The sequence below is a fragment of the Furipterus horrens genome, unplaced genomic scaffold (genome assembly GCF_987537825.1).
Source record: "Furipterus horrens unplaced genomic scaffold, mFurHor1.1.pri manual_scaffold_15, whole genome shotgun sequence".
Lineage (NCBI taxonomy): Eukaryota > Metazoa > Chordata > Mammalia > Chiroptera > Furipteridae > Furipterus > Furipterus horrens.
Genome location: NW_028327185.1, coordinates 5,678,523 through 5,698,156, shown reverse-complemented (window position 1 = coordinate 5,698,156; position 19,634 = coordinate 5,678,523). Strand labels below are relative to the sequence as shown.

Here is a 19,634-nt window from a genome sequence, read left to right as displayed (position 1 = left end):
TGATACGGTTTCCTAGGGAGGACCTCTGGGTGCCAGCCCAGCCTGAAAGACGCACTCTGTCCTTCCACCTTGCATCATCCTGGCTGACTGTGTTACTGCACAGATCAGTGTTCATTGAGCTGTTGTATGATTCTCAGGTACGTTCTTGGGCTCTTACATGCCTCTCACCATATAATTTGTCTGTATATACACACACATGCGCATACACATGTATATATGTATGCCTTTGACCTTTCCAGCTAAACTGGAAACTCTTTCAGAATACAGGTTGTGCCTCTTAAACTTTCTTGCTCTTCTGAATGCAATAAGCAAACTGCCTCACCCCGGGCCGCGCTCTGTGCTGTGCCTTGCATGGGTGGGACCCCAGGTACAATGGAGGTGGGCCCGGTGGTGACAGTATACTGTCCACCTACAGAATGGTGTTTCAGGAAGTCATCTCTATGAGCCACTTTCTAACCGGCCTCCCAGTCTGAGCTTCTGTCACTGGACTGACGCTTTCAACTGAAGTTTTTTGAAAGAGCCCCGGTGTTCCATTCCCTTGTGTCAGAAAACCCATTTATTTTTACGACTGATAATATTTTCAGTTGGATATTTCCGAGTATCCAATTTGGGGTTGGCTCCATGTCTTTCTATGTTGATGAGTTTTGCATAAATTTAACCTTCATTGTATATTGATCAGGGGGGGCGTGAGTCTGGGTTCCAGATGGGATGGTTTCAAACTGGATGGCTGGGACCATCCCAAGGTGTCTCTGTGTATCATTCCCTGACTGCAGTCACGGCATCATAAATAATAATGAAAGTAAATGTACATTTATCAGAAAGAGTCAACAAACCCCCACCACTGACTGGCTGGTCTCCTTGTCTTCCAGGCATTAAGGCCAGCTTCCGCACCCGGGTGCCTGAAGGTCTCATCGTCTTTGCCGCGGCCCCGGGCAGTCAGGAGGAGTATTTTGCCCTACAGTTGAAACACGGGCGTCCTTACTTCCTTTTTGACCCTCAAGTAAGTTACTGATCACAAGACGGGAGAGTTTTGAGAGTTTCCTAGGGGCCAGGTACTGAGGTAAGTGCTTATATTTTCACACTGAAGCCTCACCAGAAACTTAGAGGGAAGTACCATGATTATCCCCGCTTTACTCGTGAAGAAAAAGAAATTTACAACAGTGATGTGACTTGCTACAACGGCAGGGCTAACTTTCAAAACACAGAGTCTGACTCTACACAATGAACGGCCTTATGCTACCTTACAATGAAGATGACAACTTTTAAATAAATTTGAGGTCTATTATGTTACTTTGAGAGCCAAGTTACGTCTGAACCTGCAACCTTGGCCTATTGGGATGATACGAACCAACTGAGCAACCTGTCAAGGGCGGATTATGTCTCTCTGTTCTCTCTCTCTCCTTCTTCACTCCATTCCTCCCTCCTTCTCTCCTTCCCTCCTTCCTCCCTCGTATTTTTAATGGTTTTCATTGGTTCACCAGCAATTATTTAAGTGTCTCTCAGCTATACTGTGCTGAGTGTTGCAGACTATGCTGGTTTTAGAGTCAAACAGAACCCTTCCCCTATGAAACAATCCGAGTAGGCTACAGTAAAAAAAAAAAGAAAGAAAGAAAAGAAAATTAAATTATTCATGAGGGCTATGAAAGGGAAGTACGAGATGCTATGTATTAGCAGCATGAAATGAAGACTCCCTCTTTTCTGAGTTGTCAGTCTTCCCCAGATGTGTGATCTATCACTGAGGAAGACACATTATTCAGGACAAGAGCCTGTGTCTCCACGTGAAGCCATGTGTCTGAGGTGGAGCAGGGAAGGGGGCGTTCTGATGGGAGACCAGGGAAGGGGCTGGGAATGAAATTTCCAGGCGGAGCCCGAGGTAGACAAGCTCACGGCATGTGCCGCGCATTGGCACGCGTCCGACGTGGCTGCAGGCTAGAGCGCTGGGAGAAAGGTGGTCGCTGACAAGCTGGGGAGAGCGTAAGTCATTTAGGTTCTTGGAAGCAAACGCGAGGATTTAGATCTTGACTGAAGACAATGGGAAACCGTCGAAGAGTCGTCTTCACTTTAGCTAAACCAGTATTAGCGCGCATTTGACATTGGCCATGGCGTCTCCCGTGTAATGGAAAAATGAGTAAGACTGTTCCATAGTTTTTTTTTTCCATTCTGCTTTCTCAGGTTTTCCACTTAAAACTGCTGATCTAAGTCATAAATTATACTTGCCTAATCAACGTTTTGTGTTCTATGGTAAAACCAGCACACTTTTCCTCTGTGTATCAAAGGGATCCAAGGCCTGGGGCTCGGGTGGGAATCCCAACACCAGACACTCTGGAGACCCACTCACCTTGGAGAGGAAAGGCAGGTCCTGCTGCACCTTCGGTGTGGGGACATCGTGCCTGCCAGCTCTGTGCAGGGCGACCTCAGGAGGCGGGTGCAATCCTTCCCACTTCAGGAAGTTGGGAGAGTCAGGAGCTGGCAGCTGGAAAGCCCCAGGCAGGAAAGGTTTCCTTCTGGGTTTTTACCAGGAGCCTGATGACTTCCTGGCTGGCACACTGTAGGTCCTCAGGTCCAGCGACTTCAGGGCATCCCCTAGAATTTCAGCTTCTTAAGGGATGCCCACAGGTGGGCAGGGAGTAAGCAAAGAAGAAAAGCAATAACCTCACACCTACGCAGATGCCGCGGCTGTCCCAGGAGGCCGGGCAGATGGCAAAGGGAAACCAAACAAAGCCATCAGGACACGGAGGTTGATTCAGCTACAGAACTGGAAAGATTACTTTTCACTGGAAAATGTTCGATTAATTGGAGGAGAGACACTGTTGAGCCTCAAATTAGTAGTCAGAAAACATGAAAACAGGAAAAGATGAAGGAAGACGGTGACTAATATTAGTAAGAAGATATTAAAAAGTAAAGAGAAAAAGTGCATGCACAAGAAAAGGAAGGATGAGAGGAAATAATTAAATATAGAATAGGGGAGAATTTCTGAGTTAAGAAAGAACCGATTATACATTTATTGAAAAGATTCATCGAGGTCCAGTCAAGGTTAAGCGAAGCTAACGCTGCCACAGGACTTTGCGTGCGTGCCAACGCTGTGCTAAGCCTCTCTGTACGTCACGGCGCACCCACTTAAATATCACAACAACTCTGTGAGATGGGTACTCGTATTGTTCCAATTTTACAGGTGAGAAATCTGAGTCACAGTTAAATTAATTTTCCTAAAGTCATACAACTTATCAGTGACCAAGCCAGGACTGAAACCCAGGCAAACCAGCTCCAAAGACTGCAATTTTAGCTCCTGTACCAGAGTGTTTTTCAACATAGAAGAAAAATGCTTGTTGTACCCAGAGACTCAGATGAAATACCATCCATGCACCGTCTTGGAAGGGAATATTTCCGCAAGGCTTCTAACCAAAAAGAAAATTCAAAAAGAGTCTGAAATACAAAGAGGAGAAGCAGCAGTGAAAAATAATCCTAGCAATATTTTCAACCTAAATATTTAATGACAGAGTGAGTAGAAATGTTTTACAGTGCCAAGGAATAGAAAGGGAAGAGATGCACAGCAAAGGCAAAACTAAACAAAACTCTAATAATTATCTGGCACTAAAATTATTACGAGTTGAAGGAGAGGAAAAGATCCTTGCCTTAAAAGTTTCCATGGGTATCAACTTAGTGGAGGGGACAGGAAGGACATAGATTACACTGATGTCTTGTTTTCATAAAATAGACAAAGTTTGAATTTAAATGTGAAAAAAATAAATCACTAAGAGAAGGAAAATATTCCGAGGACATTCCAATGAACAAGGTGAAAAATGAGACTAACTGTCAAATTGTGAACATCAACAAAAACCACGGAAGAGAGGAAACAGTACAATAAAACAGAAGAATATGGAGAAAGAGGGGTCTGGTGCAGCGCCCCCCCCTTCTGCACCTGCTCAGGTCTGGGGATTTTTGGAGAAGAAGCAGGTGGAGAAAACCTGAGTCCCGTAACCACGTCCTTGTAGAGCTTTGAAAGTACCCAAAATGGGTTCGTGTTAATTCTCTTGTTCATTCTTGAAGTAGCCACTCGAGGTGGATAATGTCACCCCTGCTTTAGAGGATGCGGCTTCACGCGGGTCACACAGTGACTGAGGGATAGACGTGGCCCTGGGCTTAGTTTATTTCAGGCGATGCAGCCCTGTTGGAAATCTGCTGTTCTCCCCACGCGCTGTGCCGTTCCCCCCGGGGAGAACACAACGGGAATGCGCGGAATGCCACCCCTGCCCCCCTCCTGCCTGGCCCTCCCGCCCCCGCGACTGAGCTCAGAGTCTCCGCTAGGCCCAGAGCAAGGTGCTGTGACAGCTTCACACCGCGTCCCTGTTTACAGTAGGTCCCGCCCTCATACATGTCCTTCCCGCTGCCTGTGAATGGGATCCCTGGGCACCATTCCCACCCCAGGCTACCTTTCGAATAGTACACGGGCCACAGGCTGTTCACAGTATTTCATAAACAACCCCCAACTCCCCCCCCCCCACACACACACTTTGAACATATAGGGCAAAATCCCTGCAGGATTAATCCCAAAGGGCTTTCACCAGATCTGCAGCCCGGCTGCCATCATTCAGCAGGGTGGTTTCCCTTTCCAAAGGAGGCGAGGCGGAAGGCTCTGCAGAAAAGGGGGTGAAGGCATGAGGTGCTGCTCCTCTGCTCAGCCACCGTAGCGTCATGGAGACCCCGAGAGTGACTGCCTTCCTGAGCAGGGCCGCCTTAGGCTGTAGTTGAGAGAATGGGATCCGTTATGTGACACTAAGTCCTCATGGGTCACGCTGCCACCTCTCTCTGAGACAACGAGCTCAGGCTAGCCAGCGCTGTGGCCTTCCTCAGCACCAAGGGACTTCCACTCCAGCGCAGGTGACCTGGCCATCTTTGCTCACTTTTTGATGAAGGCCGTGGGTATTTTCAGACCAAGAATTGTTGAGACTGAGGAGGGGAAATCTGGGAACTCTTCCTGCATTGCTTGTTCTCCTCTTGGGCAGGAACATGACCACAGCTTCCTGTATAACATTGGCGCTCCTCCAGGTTTAAAGAAGCTTCTGTTTGTTCTATACGCCTTCTATGGACATTCACATTATTTCTACTTTAAACAGTAATACTTTAGGGACTGCTTTAAGCCAGTTTTCTTTCCTTGTGTCATTAAGTGAGACAAGATTATCTAATGAACATCTTATTATAGCCATCAGATTAGTAGTTGTTTCCTTAATGGGTCTTTCTTATCAGACTGCACAACCCAGTGAGGACAGTCTATTTTGTCCTCAAATATATTCTTGAGGCTTAGCACAGTCCTTGTTACATGGTACATGCTCAATAAAAAAATGTCTGTTGATGATTGGCTGACTTAATGATTATTGGTAAAATACTGCTCATGATTGAAGGAAGTTACCCATTTTTTATAATAACTTTTCTAGCTCTTTAATGATTATGTAACCATTTAATTTTTATTTGTTTTATCAGTTTGTTAGATACTTTGACTTTTATCAGTGGTTATGTTTTAAAAATTACTGTTCCTGAATCTATTCAGAATAATTAAATTTTGAGTTTTGAAAAGACTTTTGTAGGAGTTTAATGTTATTGTCTAGCATATAGTTTCAAAATAACTCAAGTCATTGTGTACTTTGTTCTTTTTAAAATATGTTAATGAACCTAAGTAATGAATACATAGCATAAAATGCAATCTTATATAGAGGTTATAGGGATAAAAACTTATTTGATTTCCCTTCCAACTCTCTGATGCATTCTTCATATAAATACTTAGGGGAAGGGAGCAAAATTCTTCATAACATTTAAAATCATTTATATGTTAACATATTATGGACCAAACACTTGGAATCATTGTTAAGAGTCACAGCAAAGAAAAATGACTGAAATGTTTAATTGTCACATATTTTAAAGGGTCTAACAATTAGTTATCATTTTTTCATTCTTTACCTAATTGATTTCAATTTGAATTTACTTGATCAGATGCTCTTTTATTGGCCACTAATGACTTGGTTAGTGGTTATCGTTTAGATGCTTCATGCTCAGGGATATTAAAGGAAACTCACATGACAGTCTCATTGCCCTGAGAAGGAAGTTATGAAAGTGAAGGCTTCCCAATGACCCTGAATAGCATCTATTTATCATGTTTCATATTTTCCAAGTGGGTGAAACAAACTACATAGCATGGCACTGGAATTGATCATACCCTTACTCTCAACTTCGGTAGGGAGACATCATCTTCAGAATGATGATCAAAGAATGATACGCTAAGTTCCTCTTAGTAGAAAGCACATTTGGCGTATTGAGATTGCATGTTCTGTACTTGGATTTATCTCTAATAAACGCGATATCTGATGTAGAGAACTATTAATGCTTCAGATTGTTGCCAAACATAATAGGAAGAACCACTTCCTCAGACACCTGATCTTTTAGAATGCAGCATCGTTTGTAACAATTTTAACGCTAACTGAGTACACTTTGATGAGACAGCATTTAATAAAATGCTCATTAATTTCATCATTAGCAAGGGTATGCTAAGAAGTAAGCCAGTATCTTATGTCACGCCCAATTAGCATCCCATGCTAGTAATCCCATTAGTATTGTTGAATTCACTAATGGAAAACCTAATGGGCATGGTACCAGGGCACATTAATTGGGCACGACACCAGTTCTGGTTTTAATTATTAAACTACGATAATGAAATGTGTGTTTGTAAAATATTTAAATGTTGAAATAGGGTTGAAGAAAATAAAGAACACGTAGAGGAAAGAGAGAGGGGGAAAGCCAGCCGATAAATATTCAAGGGCTGGGAAATGGACTGACCAAATGGTCGTTTTTTCTAGCAGATCAAGTTGTCTGTAGAAGTTGGGATATTGTCCATGAGAGAAGCTACCCACTCACCCCCGTGGGAAATTAAAAGCTGTTTTTTGGTGATATTAAACGCTGTGTGTCATCCGTGTTGTCACGCTCTCTATGAGGCCTGACAGGAGCCAATTAGAAGTGCAGAATGGGCATGTGATGTTGCTGAAGCTATTTAGGGAAATACAAAGAGCGTTGTTTTAAATGGTCCGATTAACGTTGCATTATTTGTGATACAAGTCTTCAGTTATATCAGATAGTGGTCAGTTTTCTCTTTTTGAAAAATGTGATACCCAAATAGAGTTTTTTTTGAAACATTCCAAGTAATTAAGAGCATGTTTTGTAATATTTTATCCAGTCTTATTTGGGTTTTTAAAAAATGATCAGTTGAAGTTAATTATTGCTAAGAAAATCAACTGAAGGAAGGAAAGAGAAAAGAAAGGGGAAGTTTTTTTTTTCTTTAGAAGGTTTAGAATAATTTTCTGGTGGCTTTTTCTTGAATAGTACTAGTAGTCAGTGATGAAAGTAACAAAGTTGAAACGTCTTTTAGTCTTATTTTTCATTCACACTGAAAAGAACACCATCGTGTTAAGCATAATGTACTGAAGAAGTGTTCGCTTGGCTGTAGTGTGCTGAGACAGAAAGGTCCTTCTTCTTTTTCCGACCTCACTTACTTTTTGAGAATCGCTGTTCTCGATACCTGCCATTTCCTGGTATCCACTTGGAAACGCATTTTTAACCATGATGGTACGAACTCAGGCAAAAGTATAAACTCCAGGATTCAGACTACAAGCTTCGGGTGCTAAGTTTAACCACAACACTTAGGGTCAGGTTTTGAATAACTGGCTGATTCTTCACGTCATTGCATTTGTCCTCAGTAGTGTAATGGAAGGAAGAAAAACTAATTTTCCAGACGTTTCTCTGTCCTAAAAACTACATCGATTGAATAGTATTTTATTAGTTTCAAATTCTTGTTTTTATATTTCTGACAAAAACAAAATAAAAAATTTAAAATAGAACACTTACTACCTTTCTAGTGAATACAGGCCATCAGAATGCACGTGGGCTTGTGAGAAATTCTTATCCCAGTGAGGCGTTCTGGCGCATTTGAGCGTGGCGGTGTTCACACGCACGTGTCACGGAAACGCTGGGCGGTGTTCGACGGCAGCTTCAGTTTTGAGTTCTGATGGAAGGTGATGCAGACCTGCGTCCGGGTCGTGCTAAAATGTGTGAATTGGTTTTTAATAAATATCTATGTGTCCGTACATGTGTGTATGTTCACACACGCATGTATAGTATGTATCATCGCGTCAACATTCCCATGCGTGTATTCACGGACGCCTGCGTCCCCTTCAGGGCTCTGCGGTGGAAGTCACCACCGCGAACGACGACGGCAGACAATACAGCGACGGCAAATGGCACGACGTGGTCGCTGTCAGGCACCGGGCTGTCGGCCAGATCACGCTCGACGGGCGGTACACGGGTAAGGGCGTCCTGACAGAGGCGGGCGGTTCTCGGTTCTAGTGACACGCGATGGCGCCGTCCTTCCCCGCCGTCTGTACTTCCATCTCTCTGCTCTCTCTCCCCTCAACGCCCCCTGACCTGCGGCTGCGTTTCCCTTCGGCCGCCCCTAAAATGGAGCCTGGCCACCATTTTCTCATCTGGACGGGGCTTCTGTGAAGCAACAGCAAGACAAAGTCACCAGCAGGAGTTTTATAGCCTGTACAGTTCTTTCCAGTCTGAAAGGGCTTGTCCTTATGTGCTCTTGTGTGACTTTGGACTTCCAGAGGACAGATGAAATAGAGCACTTATTAAATGCCTTTCAGGGAGGAGGAAACTGAGGCTCAGAAAAGGTAAATAATTTCTCCCCGTTTGTGCCGTTGGTAGGCAGGATATCCTGTCTTTGCAGACCTAAGCATTCTTTCCATCCTGCCCCGTCTGTCTTTGTCACGCAGTCATGACACAGTCGCCCTGTCAGTGTGGTGATGCACGCTCTTATTAATTTATTCAGGGAAGACAGAATTGTAATGAGCACCTACTGTGTGCCGGGCATTGCTCTGCACACAAAGAGCGACATTTACCTTTTAAGTGGGGAGGGGGGCAGGAGACAGAATAAATAAATATTGAACAAGTATCAGGTACGTGCTGAGAGTAATGAAATGGGATAAGAAGGAAAGGGGGTGTGTGTTTATGTATCGGGGAGGGATGAGGTTTTATGATTTTATAAAAGACTGTTAGAGACGGCCTCTCTGATAAGGTGGCGCTTGGACAGAGACCTGAAGGGGGGACGGCGTAAAGCAGGAAAGCGTTCAGCAGAAGGGTGTGCTGAGCCAAGTAGACAGTCGGTGCCAGGGACTGAGGTGAGACCGTGCCATTCATGGCATGTCCAGGACCACCGGGAGGCCAGTGCAGGAAAGAGGGGACACAGGGCTGGTGGCAGCCTCTGAGACCAGACAGACCGTCAGGGCTGGGTGAGGCGAGGCTTCGCGGACTTGTACTTGGGAAGAGGAAGCCATTGGACAAACCTGGGAGAGGAGTGACATGAACCAACTTCTTTCTTTAAAAGCAACACTCTGTCTGCTCTTGCGAGAATACATGTCATGGGAACAAGCCTAGAAGCACAGAAGTCCGTGACCAGGCTTGTGCAATAATTCTAAAATAATATGGGAAAATCATGATGGTTTTTTGAACCAGGGAAGGCATTTGGATGTAAAGAGAGATCTGGAGATACTGTAAATGTTACATTAAAAAGAGTCGATTGTGGTAGAAGAGGCCAACTACCAGCTGTGGGCCAATTCAAGCTCAAGCTATTTTTATCAAGTTTTATTAAAACACAGCTGTCCCTGTTTGTTACATATTGTTTGTGGTTGCTTGGGACTGTATGGTCTGCAAAGCCTAACATATATATACCACCGGGCCCTTCAGAGAAGGAGTTTGCTACCCCTCATGCAGAGCATGGGGCTAGGTTTGTGGTCGGGGCCGCTGGAAGGAGGTAGCTGCTCTAACGAAGATTGGGGGAGAGGCATTCAGAGTTCAGTTTGAATAAGCCTTAGATCCCTACGAGACATCCAAGTGGCAATATCAGGTAAGTTGCTGGACACACAAAACGAGGAGACAGATTTGCGGACTAGAGATAACAAGATGGAGTTGTTGGCTGAGGTGGTGTCTGAGGCCGAGGGACCAGACAGACGTAGGGCTCACTCCCACGGTTTGTGCTCTCAAAGGAAAATTTCCCCGCCTCCCAAAGAAAAGCGAAGCTAGACATCATAACGGGAGATTTGTGTTCTGATGCGGCCGCCAGGGTCCCACGCCTGTCTGTCCTTGGGCCCTGGCAGTTTGCACAGGTGCTCTGCCACCTGTTCACCCCTTTGAGGCCCTAGGGCATCGCCGTGGGTGAAAGAGATCAGAGAAGGGGGCGACCTGGGTCAATCCAGCATTGACGTTTTGGGGGCGATGAGGGAGAAGCAGTGGGGAAATGAACCAGGACAGGCACTAAGGCAAGAGGCAGAGGACCCAGAAAGAGGGATGTCCCAAAAGCCCAGTGAAGGGTTTACTCGTTACATGAGTAGAAAACGGGAATCCTGCTGATGTTGGACTTGTCACCTTCCCCGCCCAGGTTCCTCTGGGCGCCTGAACGGCAGCTCCATCATCGGAGAGAACACGGGAGTGTTCGTGGGAGGCCTGCCGCGGGGCCATGCCATCCCGAGGACGCGTCCCGGTGAGTTTGGGAACGGTCTGGAACGTATCAGTTGTCACCAATATTTAGAATAGAATCAAATGACATGACTTTAAAGTGGAACAGTGTTATTTTTCTATCTCATGCTGTATTTATTTCCTGTATCCCTACGTCAGACTTTCTCCTTCAGTCTCTTCTTTTCTAAAGGCACCTGTGTTAACTTGCATTGAAAATCTTAGGGACCAGTTCTTGATATGGATGAGTTTACTGAGCTTTTAAAGCCCTGGCTGCTGTGGCTCAGTGGATTGAGCGTCGGCCTGCGAGCCAAGTGTTGCTGGTTCGATTCCCAGTCAAGGCACATGACCAGGTTGCACGTCAGGTCCCCAGTTGGGGGGACGAGTGAGAGGCAACCACACAGTGACGTTTCTCTCCCTCTCTTTCTCCTTTCCCCACTCTCTAAAATTAAAGTAAATAAACAGACAAATAAATAAATTATTTTTTTTTAAAAAGAGTTTACTGAACTTTTTCTTAAATGAATTATGGCATTTTAGCATTGTGTGTCGATTTTATTTATTATTTTTTTGAGATTTTAAGATGAACAAAAGACAGAGATGGAGAACTATGCGCCTGATTTTCAGTTTAAATTCAGGTGGGAAATATTTGGGCTGCGTGAGAGGCAGGGACTCACTCAGTCCCGAGATACCCACAGGCGAACAGAATAAAATGGCCTTTGTCACAGCGGAGGGTGCGGCTGTATCAACAGATGATCCCAGCCATGTGCCATCAGCGCTGTAATGGGGGCAGAGACGAAGTAATTCCAATATTGTAGGACAGTAGGGCAGAAACTGGGAAATTAATAAAACTAATGTGGGTGAAATGACTCTTAGGCAGGAAAAAAATCACCCTTCCTAGAAATGAGATTAAAGTATGGATTGACTTGTATAACACGCTGGTTTATTACCGCGAGGGAACTAAACAGGAAACTGTAGATTTAATAGAGACACTTCCTTCAAATATTACTTTTAAAACGTGATAGCATTTTTATTTTTAAGACCAGGGGCAGATGAAATTTCCTTGTTAGTTCAAAAGGCATTATTCTTGCTAATACTGTACAACCAAGGTTTATTTTGTATTTATTTATCTTTTGACCTGAACATCTGCTTCTGTATATATGATGTGTCTGAACCAGGGCTAAACATTATCATCGTCACCACTCAACATAGCTGGTGATGTGGTGTTTCCATGAATTATTAAAGGTTTGCAGTAAATAGGCAGAGAGAGCTGTTGCCTGTTTCTTTTAATTGCACATAAATTTATTGCTGGAAAAGCATTTTCAAAGTACATATTTCTTGATCTCTATCAACTCCCGCAGACATAATTCGAAAGGGTTTTGTGGGCTGCCTCAAGGATGTGTATTTTATGAAGAATTACTATCCCTCTGCTACTTGGGAGCCTTTGGTTTGGCAGAATTCTGAAGAGCAAATGAATGTGTATAATGTCTGGGAAGGATGCCCCTCTTCCTTACAAGAGGGAGCCCACTTCCTAGGAGCAGGTAAGGTTCTCCGATAACCCTGGGGCATTGCTTAGTGTTCATGTTCTCTCCTTGGCATAATCGACTCTCTCCTGTCCAATTACTTGGACCTGAGATGAATACCTCATTGTGCCATGATGCTCTTAACTATATGCTCAAAGTCAGAATATGTAGTATAAATTGTAGGACTCAAGACTGTCTATGTGTGATCATGAGTAAGCTCTATGGTGGCCCAGAGCAGTTCTCGGTGTCTGTGTGTTAGAGTCACAAATGTCCATTTGGAAGTCATTTGTTCGACTTAGAATAACATTTACTTAGAAAGATGTTTCAAAGGTGTTACCGGGTTAATCCACGAATACCTATTTATCATGGAGACAGACAGTATTTCTCAGGATAAGATTTCAGCTTTGTGATGGGGTAAGTAGACCGTTCAAGGAGAGCTAGAGAGTCTAAACCCCATTCATTGCCATTGCCCCAGAGGCTGCAGTCAAGGCGACGGTGTTCCTGTGTGTCCCCACCCACAGTCTCCGCCTGGCAGCCCTCCATGATAATGGCATGGGAGAGGGGAACATGGCGGCTCGCTGGACGTGGCTCGTACTTCGAGCAGAAGTCCACCTTTGCCTCCTGCCTTCATAACTCAGTTGGTCCATTGTTAAATTGCTTAAACTCCCTTCAAAACAGAAAGCTCTGTGGGATCCTAATCTGTGCACTTTTTCATTGCTCTTCCTCGTCATTGTCATTTTCTGAGTTTTTCTAAAGTCGGGGCAACTGCTTATTGCTCATATTTATATAAAACAGTGATAGTCTTAGTTGTAGCCATGATTTAGAGAATACATTGCTTCCTCCTAAAAGGCATGTTGGCTTCATTCTGTCGCTTCTGTACAATTACAAGAGGGATGTCTTAACCTTGGGGGGCGTCTTCTGTGAGAGATTTACGCAGGGACGGTGCGCGCCCTACGGGTACCTTCTGACACGTACAGTGCTGGCTTTCCACGTGCTCACGTGTGCGTGTTCTTTTCTTTCAAGGGTTCCTGGAACTTGATCCACACGTGTTTCCTGGTGGACTGGACTTTGAGATTTCCTTTTGGTTCAGGACAGACCAATTGAATGGATTGCTGCTTTTCGTTTACAACGAAGATGGACCTGATTTTCTTGCTGTATGTTGATTACTTGAATTAAATTTACTTTAAAATGTCAGCTCCAACTTTAAAATCCATAAACCAGGGGTTCACATTATCGGGGTTTCCTTTCAAATTTACTTTTGTTTTTATATTTTCCCCCAGGTCCCTTTCAGTGTTGGAGTCCTACGAAGTGTTTCCTATTTTAGGGTCATGATGATTTTTTAAATGACCATTATTACCATGAAAATCGTAGTTTTAACAAAGCAGTGTAAGGGGTTAAAATCCAATTTACTATACCAGTATAAAAGTGCAGTGAGCACTCATGAATCTACCACCCAGCCCGAGAACTAAATGTTACCCATTTTTATATCCACCTCGTGGGTCCCCCTAATTCACTTCCCAGTCTCCCTCCAGAGGTCGTATGTAATCAGAATTCTGCGTTTATTAGCCTCTGGCATGTGTGTGATTTGAACTCCATGTATGAATGTCTACAACTTCTAGCTTTGACATTGAGAATAGCGGTCTTGTATTACTATAGCTCCTGACTTTCCCAAGGACTACTCACCCTGGATTTTCATGAAATCCTCCAGCTTCTCCAAGAAAATCATTGTCCCCTTACATAGATTGACTCTACTTTCCCTTAAAACGTTGGTCTTCACCGAAGAGTCTATATTCTTTTCCCTTTTCTTTTCATCCTGTGTACACTGCCTGGATGATTTTATCAATCGCATCATAAACTTTTTCCATTTTATGGGCCTGTCTTTATGTTCAGTTGCCTCAGGAAAACTTCCTTCTGGATGTCTTACAGGCATTTCAAACTCGTCAGGCTTAAACTTGAACTCGCCCCTCTTCGTGATAAAAACGACAGGAGACAGTCTTTCTAATGCTTTCCATCACGCGAGGGCGGTAAAACACATCCAAGCGAGGAAGAGGGTGTGTGTCCCTGACTTTTCATTCATAACGACACATTCAGCTGTTCGCCAGATCCCACTGTGTTACCTTTTACAATCACCTCTTAGATTGCATTTCCACTGTCATCATGATTATCATCCTTATTTTAAGGGCTCTCATCATTTTCTTTTCCAAAATTCTACTGAGTCCCTAATAGGATTTTTTCAGCTCCAGTCCAGCTTTTATTTCCAGTACGTACCTCTTATGACTGGGAGGGGGAACTGGTAGCTAAGATAATAGCAGAAAGAATAGGGCCATTGGTGTCAGACACGAGAAAGGTGACCATCTCTCTCTATCACTCAGATTCTTCTAAACTCTTGTGACTACATACCTGGCAAGACCCCCATCCCGCTCATATGTAGCCTCGATCTCCCTGAACTTGGTACCTTTGTCTAAACCTAATGAGCATGTGCAAGTCCTCATGCCACTGAATGGGTCAGTCCCTTGCTTGGATGACCCCCACCTGGATCTTATGTACCCGTACTTGAATCTGACGTCTCCCCAACCCCAGGAAGCTTTTGCATTGCGCCCCATTATCCTGCTGCTTCACATGCTCGCCTTTGCTATTAGTGTGACTGTGGAGAACAGCGTTTGTCTCAGGTTCACGGGACACAGCAGGGGTTTCAATATTTCTTGGAAGGACAAATAAATAAATGAGTAACTGCTCACCTGACATACGTCACAAAGATATCTGCATGGCAAGAGTAATAATATTTATCTGGCCTCATTGGTTTCATTAGACATGCCTGATCTCAAATTTTTAAGTACCCTAGGGTCGCCAATCTGACCTCTAACCAAATAAAAACATAGTAGGTAAAATAATCGTCATGTACCATTTTGAAGGAAAACATATGAGAGGCATCTCTTTTATCGTGAAAATTTGGGTAAAATATGCTTGTATTAGAAAATGGCACCTTAATCTAAAAGAAAGCACAGACAAGCAATTATGTTAGTCAGAGATTGAGAATATTAAAACTGAAGTAGTGGATCAAAATACATCTTAAAAATTTGAAATTGAGTTCACCAACCAGTTAAAACAAGCTTAATCAGGCTTGACACTTCATTTTCTTATCGTCTTGTCATATTTTCCCCCAAATTAAACATGAAGTAGTATTTGCTCATTTTCTAAAATCTCAAATAATCGCAGTTCTAACTACTGTGTTCTCTTCAGTCGCTTATACTAGGGAGTCATCTTTACCTGTGTGTTTACCCTGCCTCCGAAGGTCCTGCCTACATCCTGTTGTATCATATCACATAATCATTACTGGGTATGACTTTGTTAGACTCAGCACAGAGTTCTTCATGTCAGTTACAAGCTTGCCAAGAACTTCATTGTCTGTCCCCCCAGTTTGGCTTAGAAATGTAGAGTGCTTTCGGGGAAACTTCTCGCTTTTCTTCAAGAAATTGACCTTCTGCCGGCTCCCAAACTGGCACCCTGCAGTCTGTTTATACATCGGTTTTCTCTTTCAATATGAAACGCAGGTGGAGCTGAAGAGTGGAATTCTGAGCCTCCGCATAAAGACCAGCCTGGCTTTGACCCGAGTGGATCTGTGGCTCGGCTTGTCCTATTGTGACGGGAAGTGGAACAAAGTGACTCTTCAGAAGGAGGGTCCCATTGTCTCAGCCAATGTGAATGAGCTGAGGGAGCGCGTGTCCGAGTCCAGAGGCCAGCCCCTGGCCGTGAATTCCCCTGTCTATGTGGGAGGAGCCCCGTCAGAGCTGCAGGACACTTACAAACACCTGAATTTGGAACCAGGTAAACTCCACCCAGAGGAACCCCCAAATCATCATCGTCCTGGTCTTAACCAGCTTTTGGTGGTTCTGTCTTTCAAGCTAGAGCAACAGAATTGGGCTGAAAGCAATGTCCACCGACCCCTTTCTGGCAGAATTTTAAGCTCTTAAAAAAATTGCAGGCTTCTTCTTCAGGTGCTTTTGTATGCTGCCCTTAAGAGTGTGCCCTCACACGCGATCAGTATATGTACAGATGCATTGACTATTTATAATCACTATATTCTAACATGTCTTTGGAGAATTTAATTAATATATAATATGTTGATACTTCTCATGTGTTTTCTTGAAAACACGTGTGATTCTGGTTCTTGTAAATACTAATCACTTTATTTACAGACTAAAACATAAATTAGATTGGTGTGCGCAACTAGGAAAACGCCATTCAGCTCACTAGGGTTATTTTCTGACATAAACGCTGATTGTCCCCACGCATTTCAAAGGTCCTCTCACGCAGCAAAGCTCCTCTCACGCAGCAAAGCTCCTGAAAAAGAGGCGTTAGCTGAATCTTGACCATACTTGTGAAGAATCTCTCATTGATTCTTAATAACCATGAACGAAAAGTTCGTAAGTGTGTGAGTCATAAGTGAAGCGAGTATTTAACCCGTATCATGGGTTTTTATCATACTCAGAGGAAAAAATCACTCTTGTAACTCGTAGCCTTTGACTCATGCAATCAGTGAGCCCCGTTAGAGAAACTGCTCATTTTAAAAGGCTCATCATGACCGAGCGTGTCCTGTGTGCCAGGCATGGTTCCAAGAGCTTCCCACGGGACTGAGTCCGTTCTGCTCCACCAGCCTGTGAGTTAGGTGTTGTGATTCGTATCCCCCCTGGACAGATGAGGAACCTGAGGAGGAGAGAGGAAGGTCATCTGCCCAAGGTCACGTGGCTGGTAGCAGATAGAGAAGCCTGTACGTAGGTCAGGCTTCCTGGTGTCAAAGTCCCCTTCCTGATACGGACTGTTCTCTTTATGGCCACAGGCCAGTGTCCCTCTTCTGTGGGGTGGCCTGCTCCCGTGCAGAAAATGTTCTCTGGCTATTTCACAGTCTGTGCACTGGGAATGGTTAAAATGTCCACAGAGCAGTTTTTGCCTATTTGGTGAGTACATCAAGATTTAAATGCCTTTGAATGGAAAATATATGGCCAGCTCTAAGAAGACTTTTAGTAGGGGACGAGGAAGGAGTTAATGAATATCCGAGGTGGAGACAGTAATGACATTTTCAAGGCACTTAACGTGTAACAGAAGCTGGAAATATTGCATTCCTATCAAGGCTTCTCCTGATTTTCAGGTTTCGGAGGTTAGAAAGAGCTTGACAACCCTTTATATGAGCAAGAGCACTTGACCTTATTTACATCTAGGAAAAAAAAACCCTGCCCATCAAGCGTTACCCTTTCCAAGTGCGCCAACATCCATCACTGTGGTGGCCCGAGAGCCGTGGCCTCAGCTGGGATTGTACTCGTACCATCCCAGAAGTTTAAACAGCCACACAGACTGAAGGCGGAGAGTGCGGTCCGCACTGCGCCTCCATCGGTAACACTGGAAGGTATTTTATTTATGGGTAAAACTAAATTTTTATTATTGCCGTGCCGGCCACATGACTGGTTCTCAAACCACTGATAAAACATGAAGTACAGTCGCTGGGACTTAGGAAGAATTCAATACAATCAGCTGCTATTGTTCTTATTGTTATTATTGTCATTCACGATACATTGGGATTCCCTGGAAATGTTATCCAAAATGCATATTTCATGCCACTACCATCTAAGATTCTAGTTCAGATGCATCGAGTGATACTGATCTTTGTAAGTACCTACATGTTTTATACAGAGATCAGGAAAATATTCACTATATAGAGGTACTGCACACACGAAGTGTGTAAATTGCAATTCTGATTACTCATGCTCACGTACTATATATTTTTTTGTCCATTATCAAGTCTTAAAAATCTTCCCGTGCTTCTCAGTTAGGGTCTTTTTTCAGAGACTCTGTGTTATGGTCATGTTTGGGCTCTTTTTCTCTTATTCATTACTGTTCCTGTGAATCACATGCACATGAATGTTTCTCTCTGTTTTGGAAATGCTGGGCGTGTAGCTCAGAAGGGTCACTGACCTCCAGAGGGGACGTGACTGGGCGTGGCACATAGTGCCCCGGGGTCTGGTCCGTGGAGGGGGCGGGCGTGGGGGCTGAAGCCCACCTTCCCACCAGGCCTGGAGCCAGGGCCCCTGGCTGATTTCTCAACCCAGAGTTCTGGGCCGTCTTTTCGTGATGTGGAGGCTTAAGGGCGGGGTTAGAAGTTGGAGGGTTTGTTGTTTGTGTTTGATTCTCACAAAGGCAGGGAAGCAAAAAAAAAGGGAGGCGTCTCCTCTCCTACCGCAAACAAAGCCTCTCCCCTCTACTTTATCCTCACATCCCATTCGCGTCGGGAAGGAAGTTGGGGGTGTTCCCGGAGGGAGTATTCCCCATGGTGCAGATTTGAAAGAACACTGCAAACGTCATTGTCGGGACTCTGTGACCGCCCAGGGGGAGCACAGGGGACCCACATGGGACTCTGTGACCGCCCAGGGGAGCACAGGGGACCCACATGGGACTCTGTGACCGCCTGGGGGAAGCACAGGGGACCGACATGGGACTCTGTGACCGCCCAGGGGAGCACAGGGGACCCACATGGGACTCTGTGACCGCCCAGGGGAGCACAGGGGACCCACATGGGACTCTGTGACCGCCCAGGGGAGCACAGGGGACCCACATGGGACTCTGTGACCGCCCAGGGGAGCACAGGGGACCCACATGGGACTCTGTGACCGCCCAGGGGAGCACAGGGGACCCACATGGGACTCTGTGACCGCCCAGGGGAGCACAGGGGACCCACATGGGACTCTGTGACCGCCCAGGGGAGCACAGGGGACCCACACTAGCACCCAGCATCTTCACCTCTGAGGTCTACGAGCAGAGTACCGCCTCCCAATGGCGATTAGACCTCATGGACCTCATGCTGTGACTCTGGGCCATTTTCTTTGTCTCCACAGCAAGGAAAGACACTGTCTGTGGCCTTCCGACATTGAAAGCTCCACCCTGTAAATTCATTTGTAAGACTTCTTTCTTAAAATTTTCAGTTGTGCAGAAACCAGCGTAACAAATTTTACCATAGTAACTACTGGCAGGCGCGCAGTTCCACGTCATCAAGTGCAGTCGCTCTGCTGTGTCTCCATCGCCACCGCTGGTCTCCAGAATTCCTTCTGTCTTGCAACCGGAAGCTCCGTACCCCATAAACAATAGTGGGGTGCTTCTTATAGCGGCACTTAGGTGTCTACTGTTGGCATTTCACTGCCAGGGAACCTAGACAGGATGCAGACACGTAGGTGATTCAGCTCTGTGCCATCAGAAGATTTCTGGCAAAGAAATTCAAATTCTTAGCTTTTGACTTTTCAAGCCGATGCTTTTTTGTTGAGTTCCATTACTTTCAATTCAGTTCGCCCAACTTATTGAGTGTCTACGGCGTGTTCCAGACAGACTAGCAGTATTGATCAGTCGGGCCTAAACAAGGGTGAGGATAGCAAAGGCGTTTAGAAGGAAAGAGGCTGCCGCTCACTGTGTTTGGAGACATAATAGGACATCCTATGAATGCTGGAGAGAACAGTGTGGTGGTTGTTACTGTCACCTTATTTTACTGTTCAGCGTTGGCTTGGTGTTTTATTGCCACGTTCT

General features: G+C 44.8%; 1 protein-coding gene across 1 annotated transcript in view; it reads left to right on the top strand.

Annotated features, from left to right (window-relative positions):
- The window catches only part of USH2A (usherin), a 462,824-nt gene that overhangs the window by 172,899 nt on the left and 270,291 nt on the right, over nt 1-19,634 (top strand). Inside the window, exons 21-26 of the mRNA XM_090263490.1 lie at nt 870-1,000; nt 8,218-8,344; nt 10,478-10,579; nt 11,910-12,089; nt 13,095-13,225; nt 15,623-15,896. Of these exons, the coding sequence (XP_090119616.1) occupies nt 870-1,000; nt 8,218-8,344; nt 10,478-10,579; nt 11,910-12,089; nt 13,095-13,225; nt 15,623-15,896 (945 nt within the window). The remainder of the gene's footprint in view (nt 1-869; nt 1,001-8,217; nt 8,345-10,477; nt 10,580-11,909; nt 12,090-13,094; nt 13,226-15,622; nt 15,897-19,634) is intronic.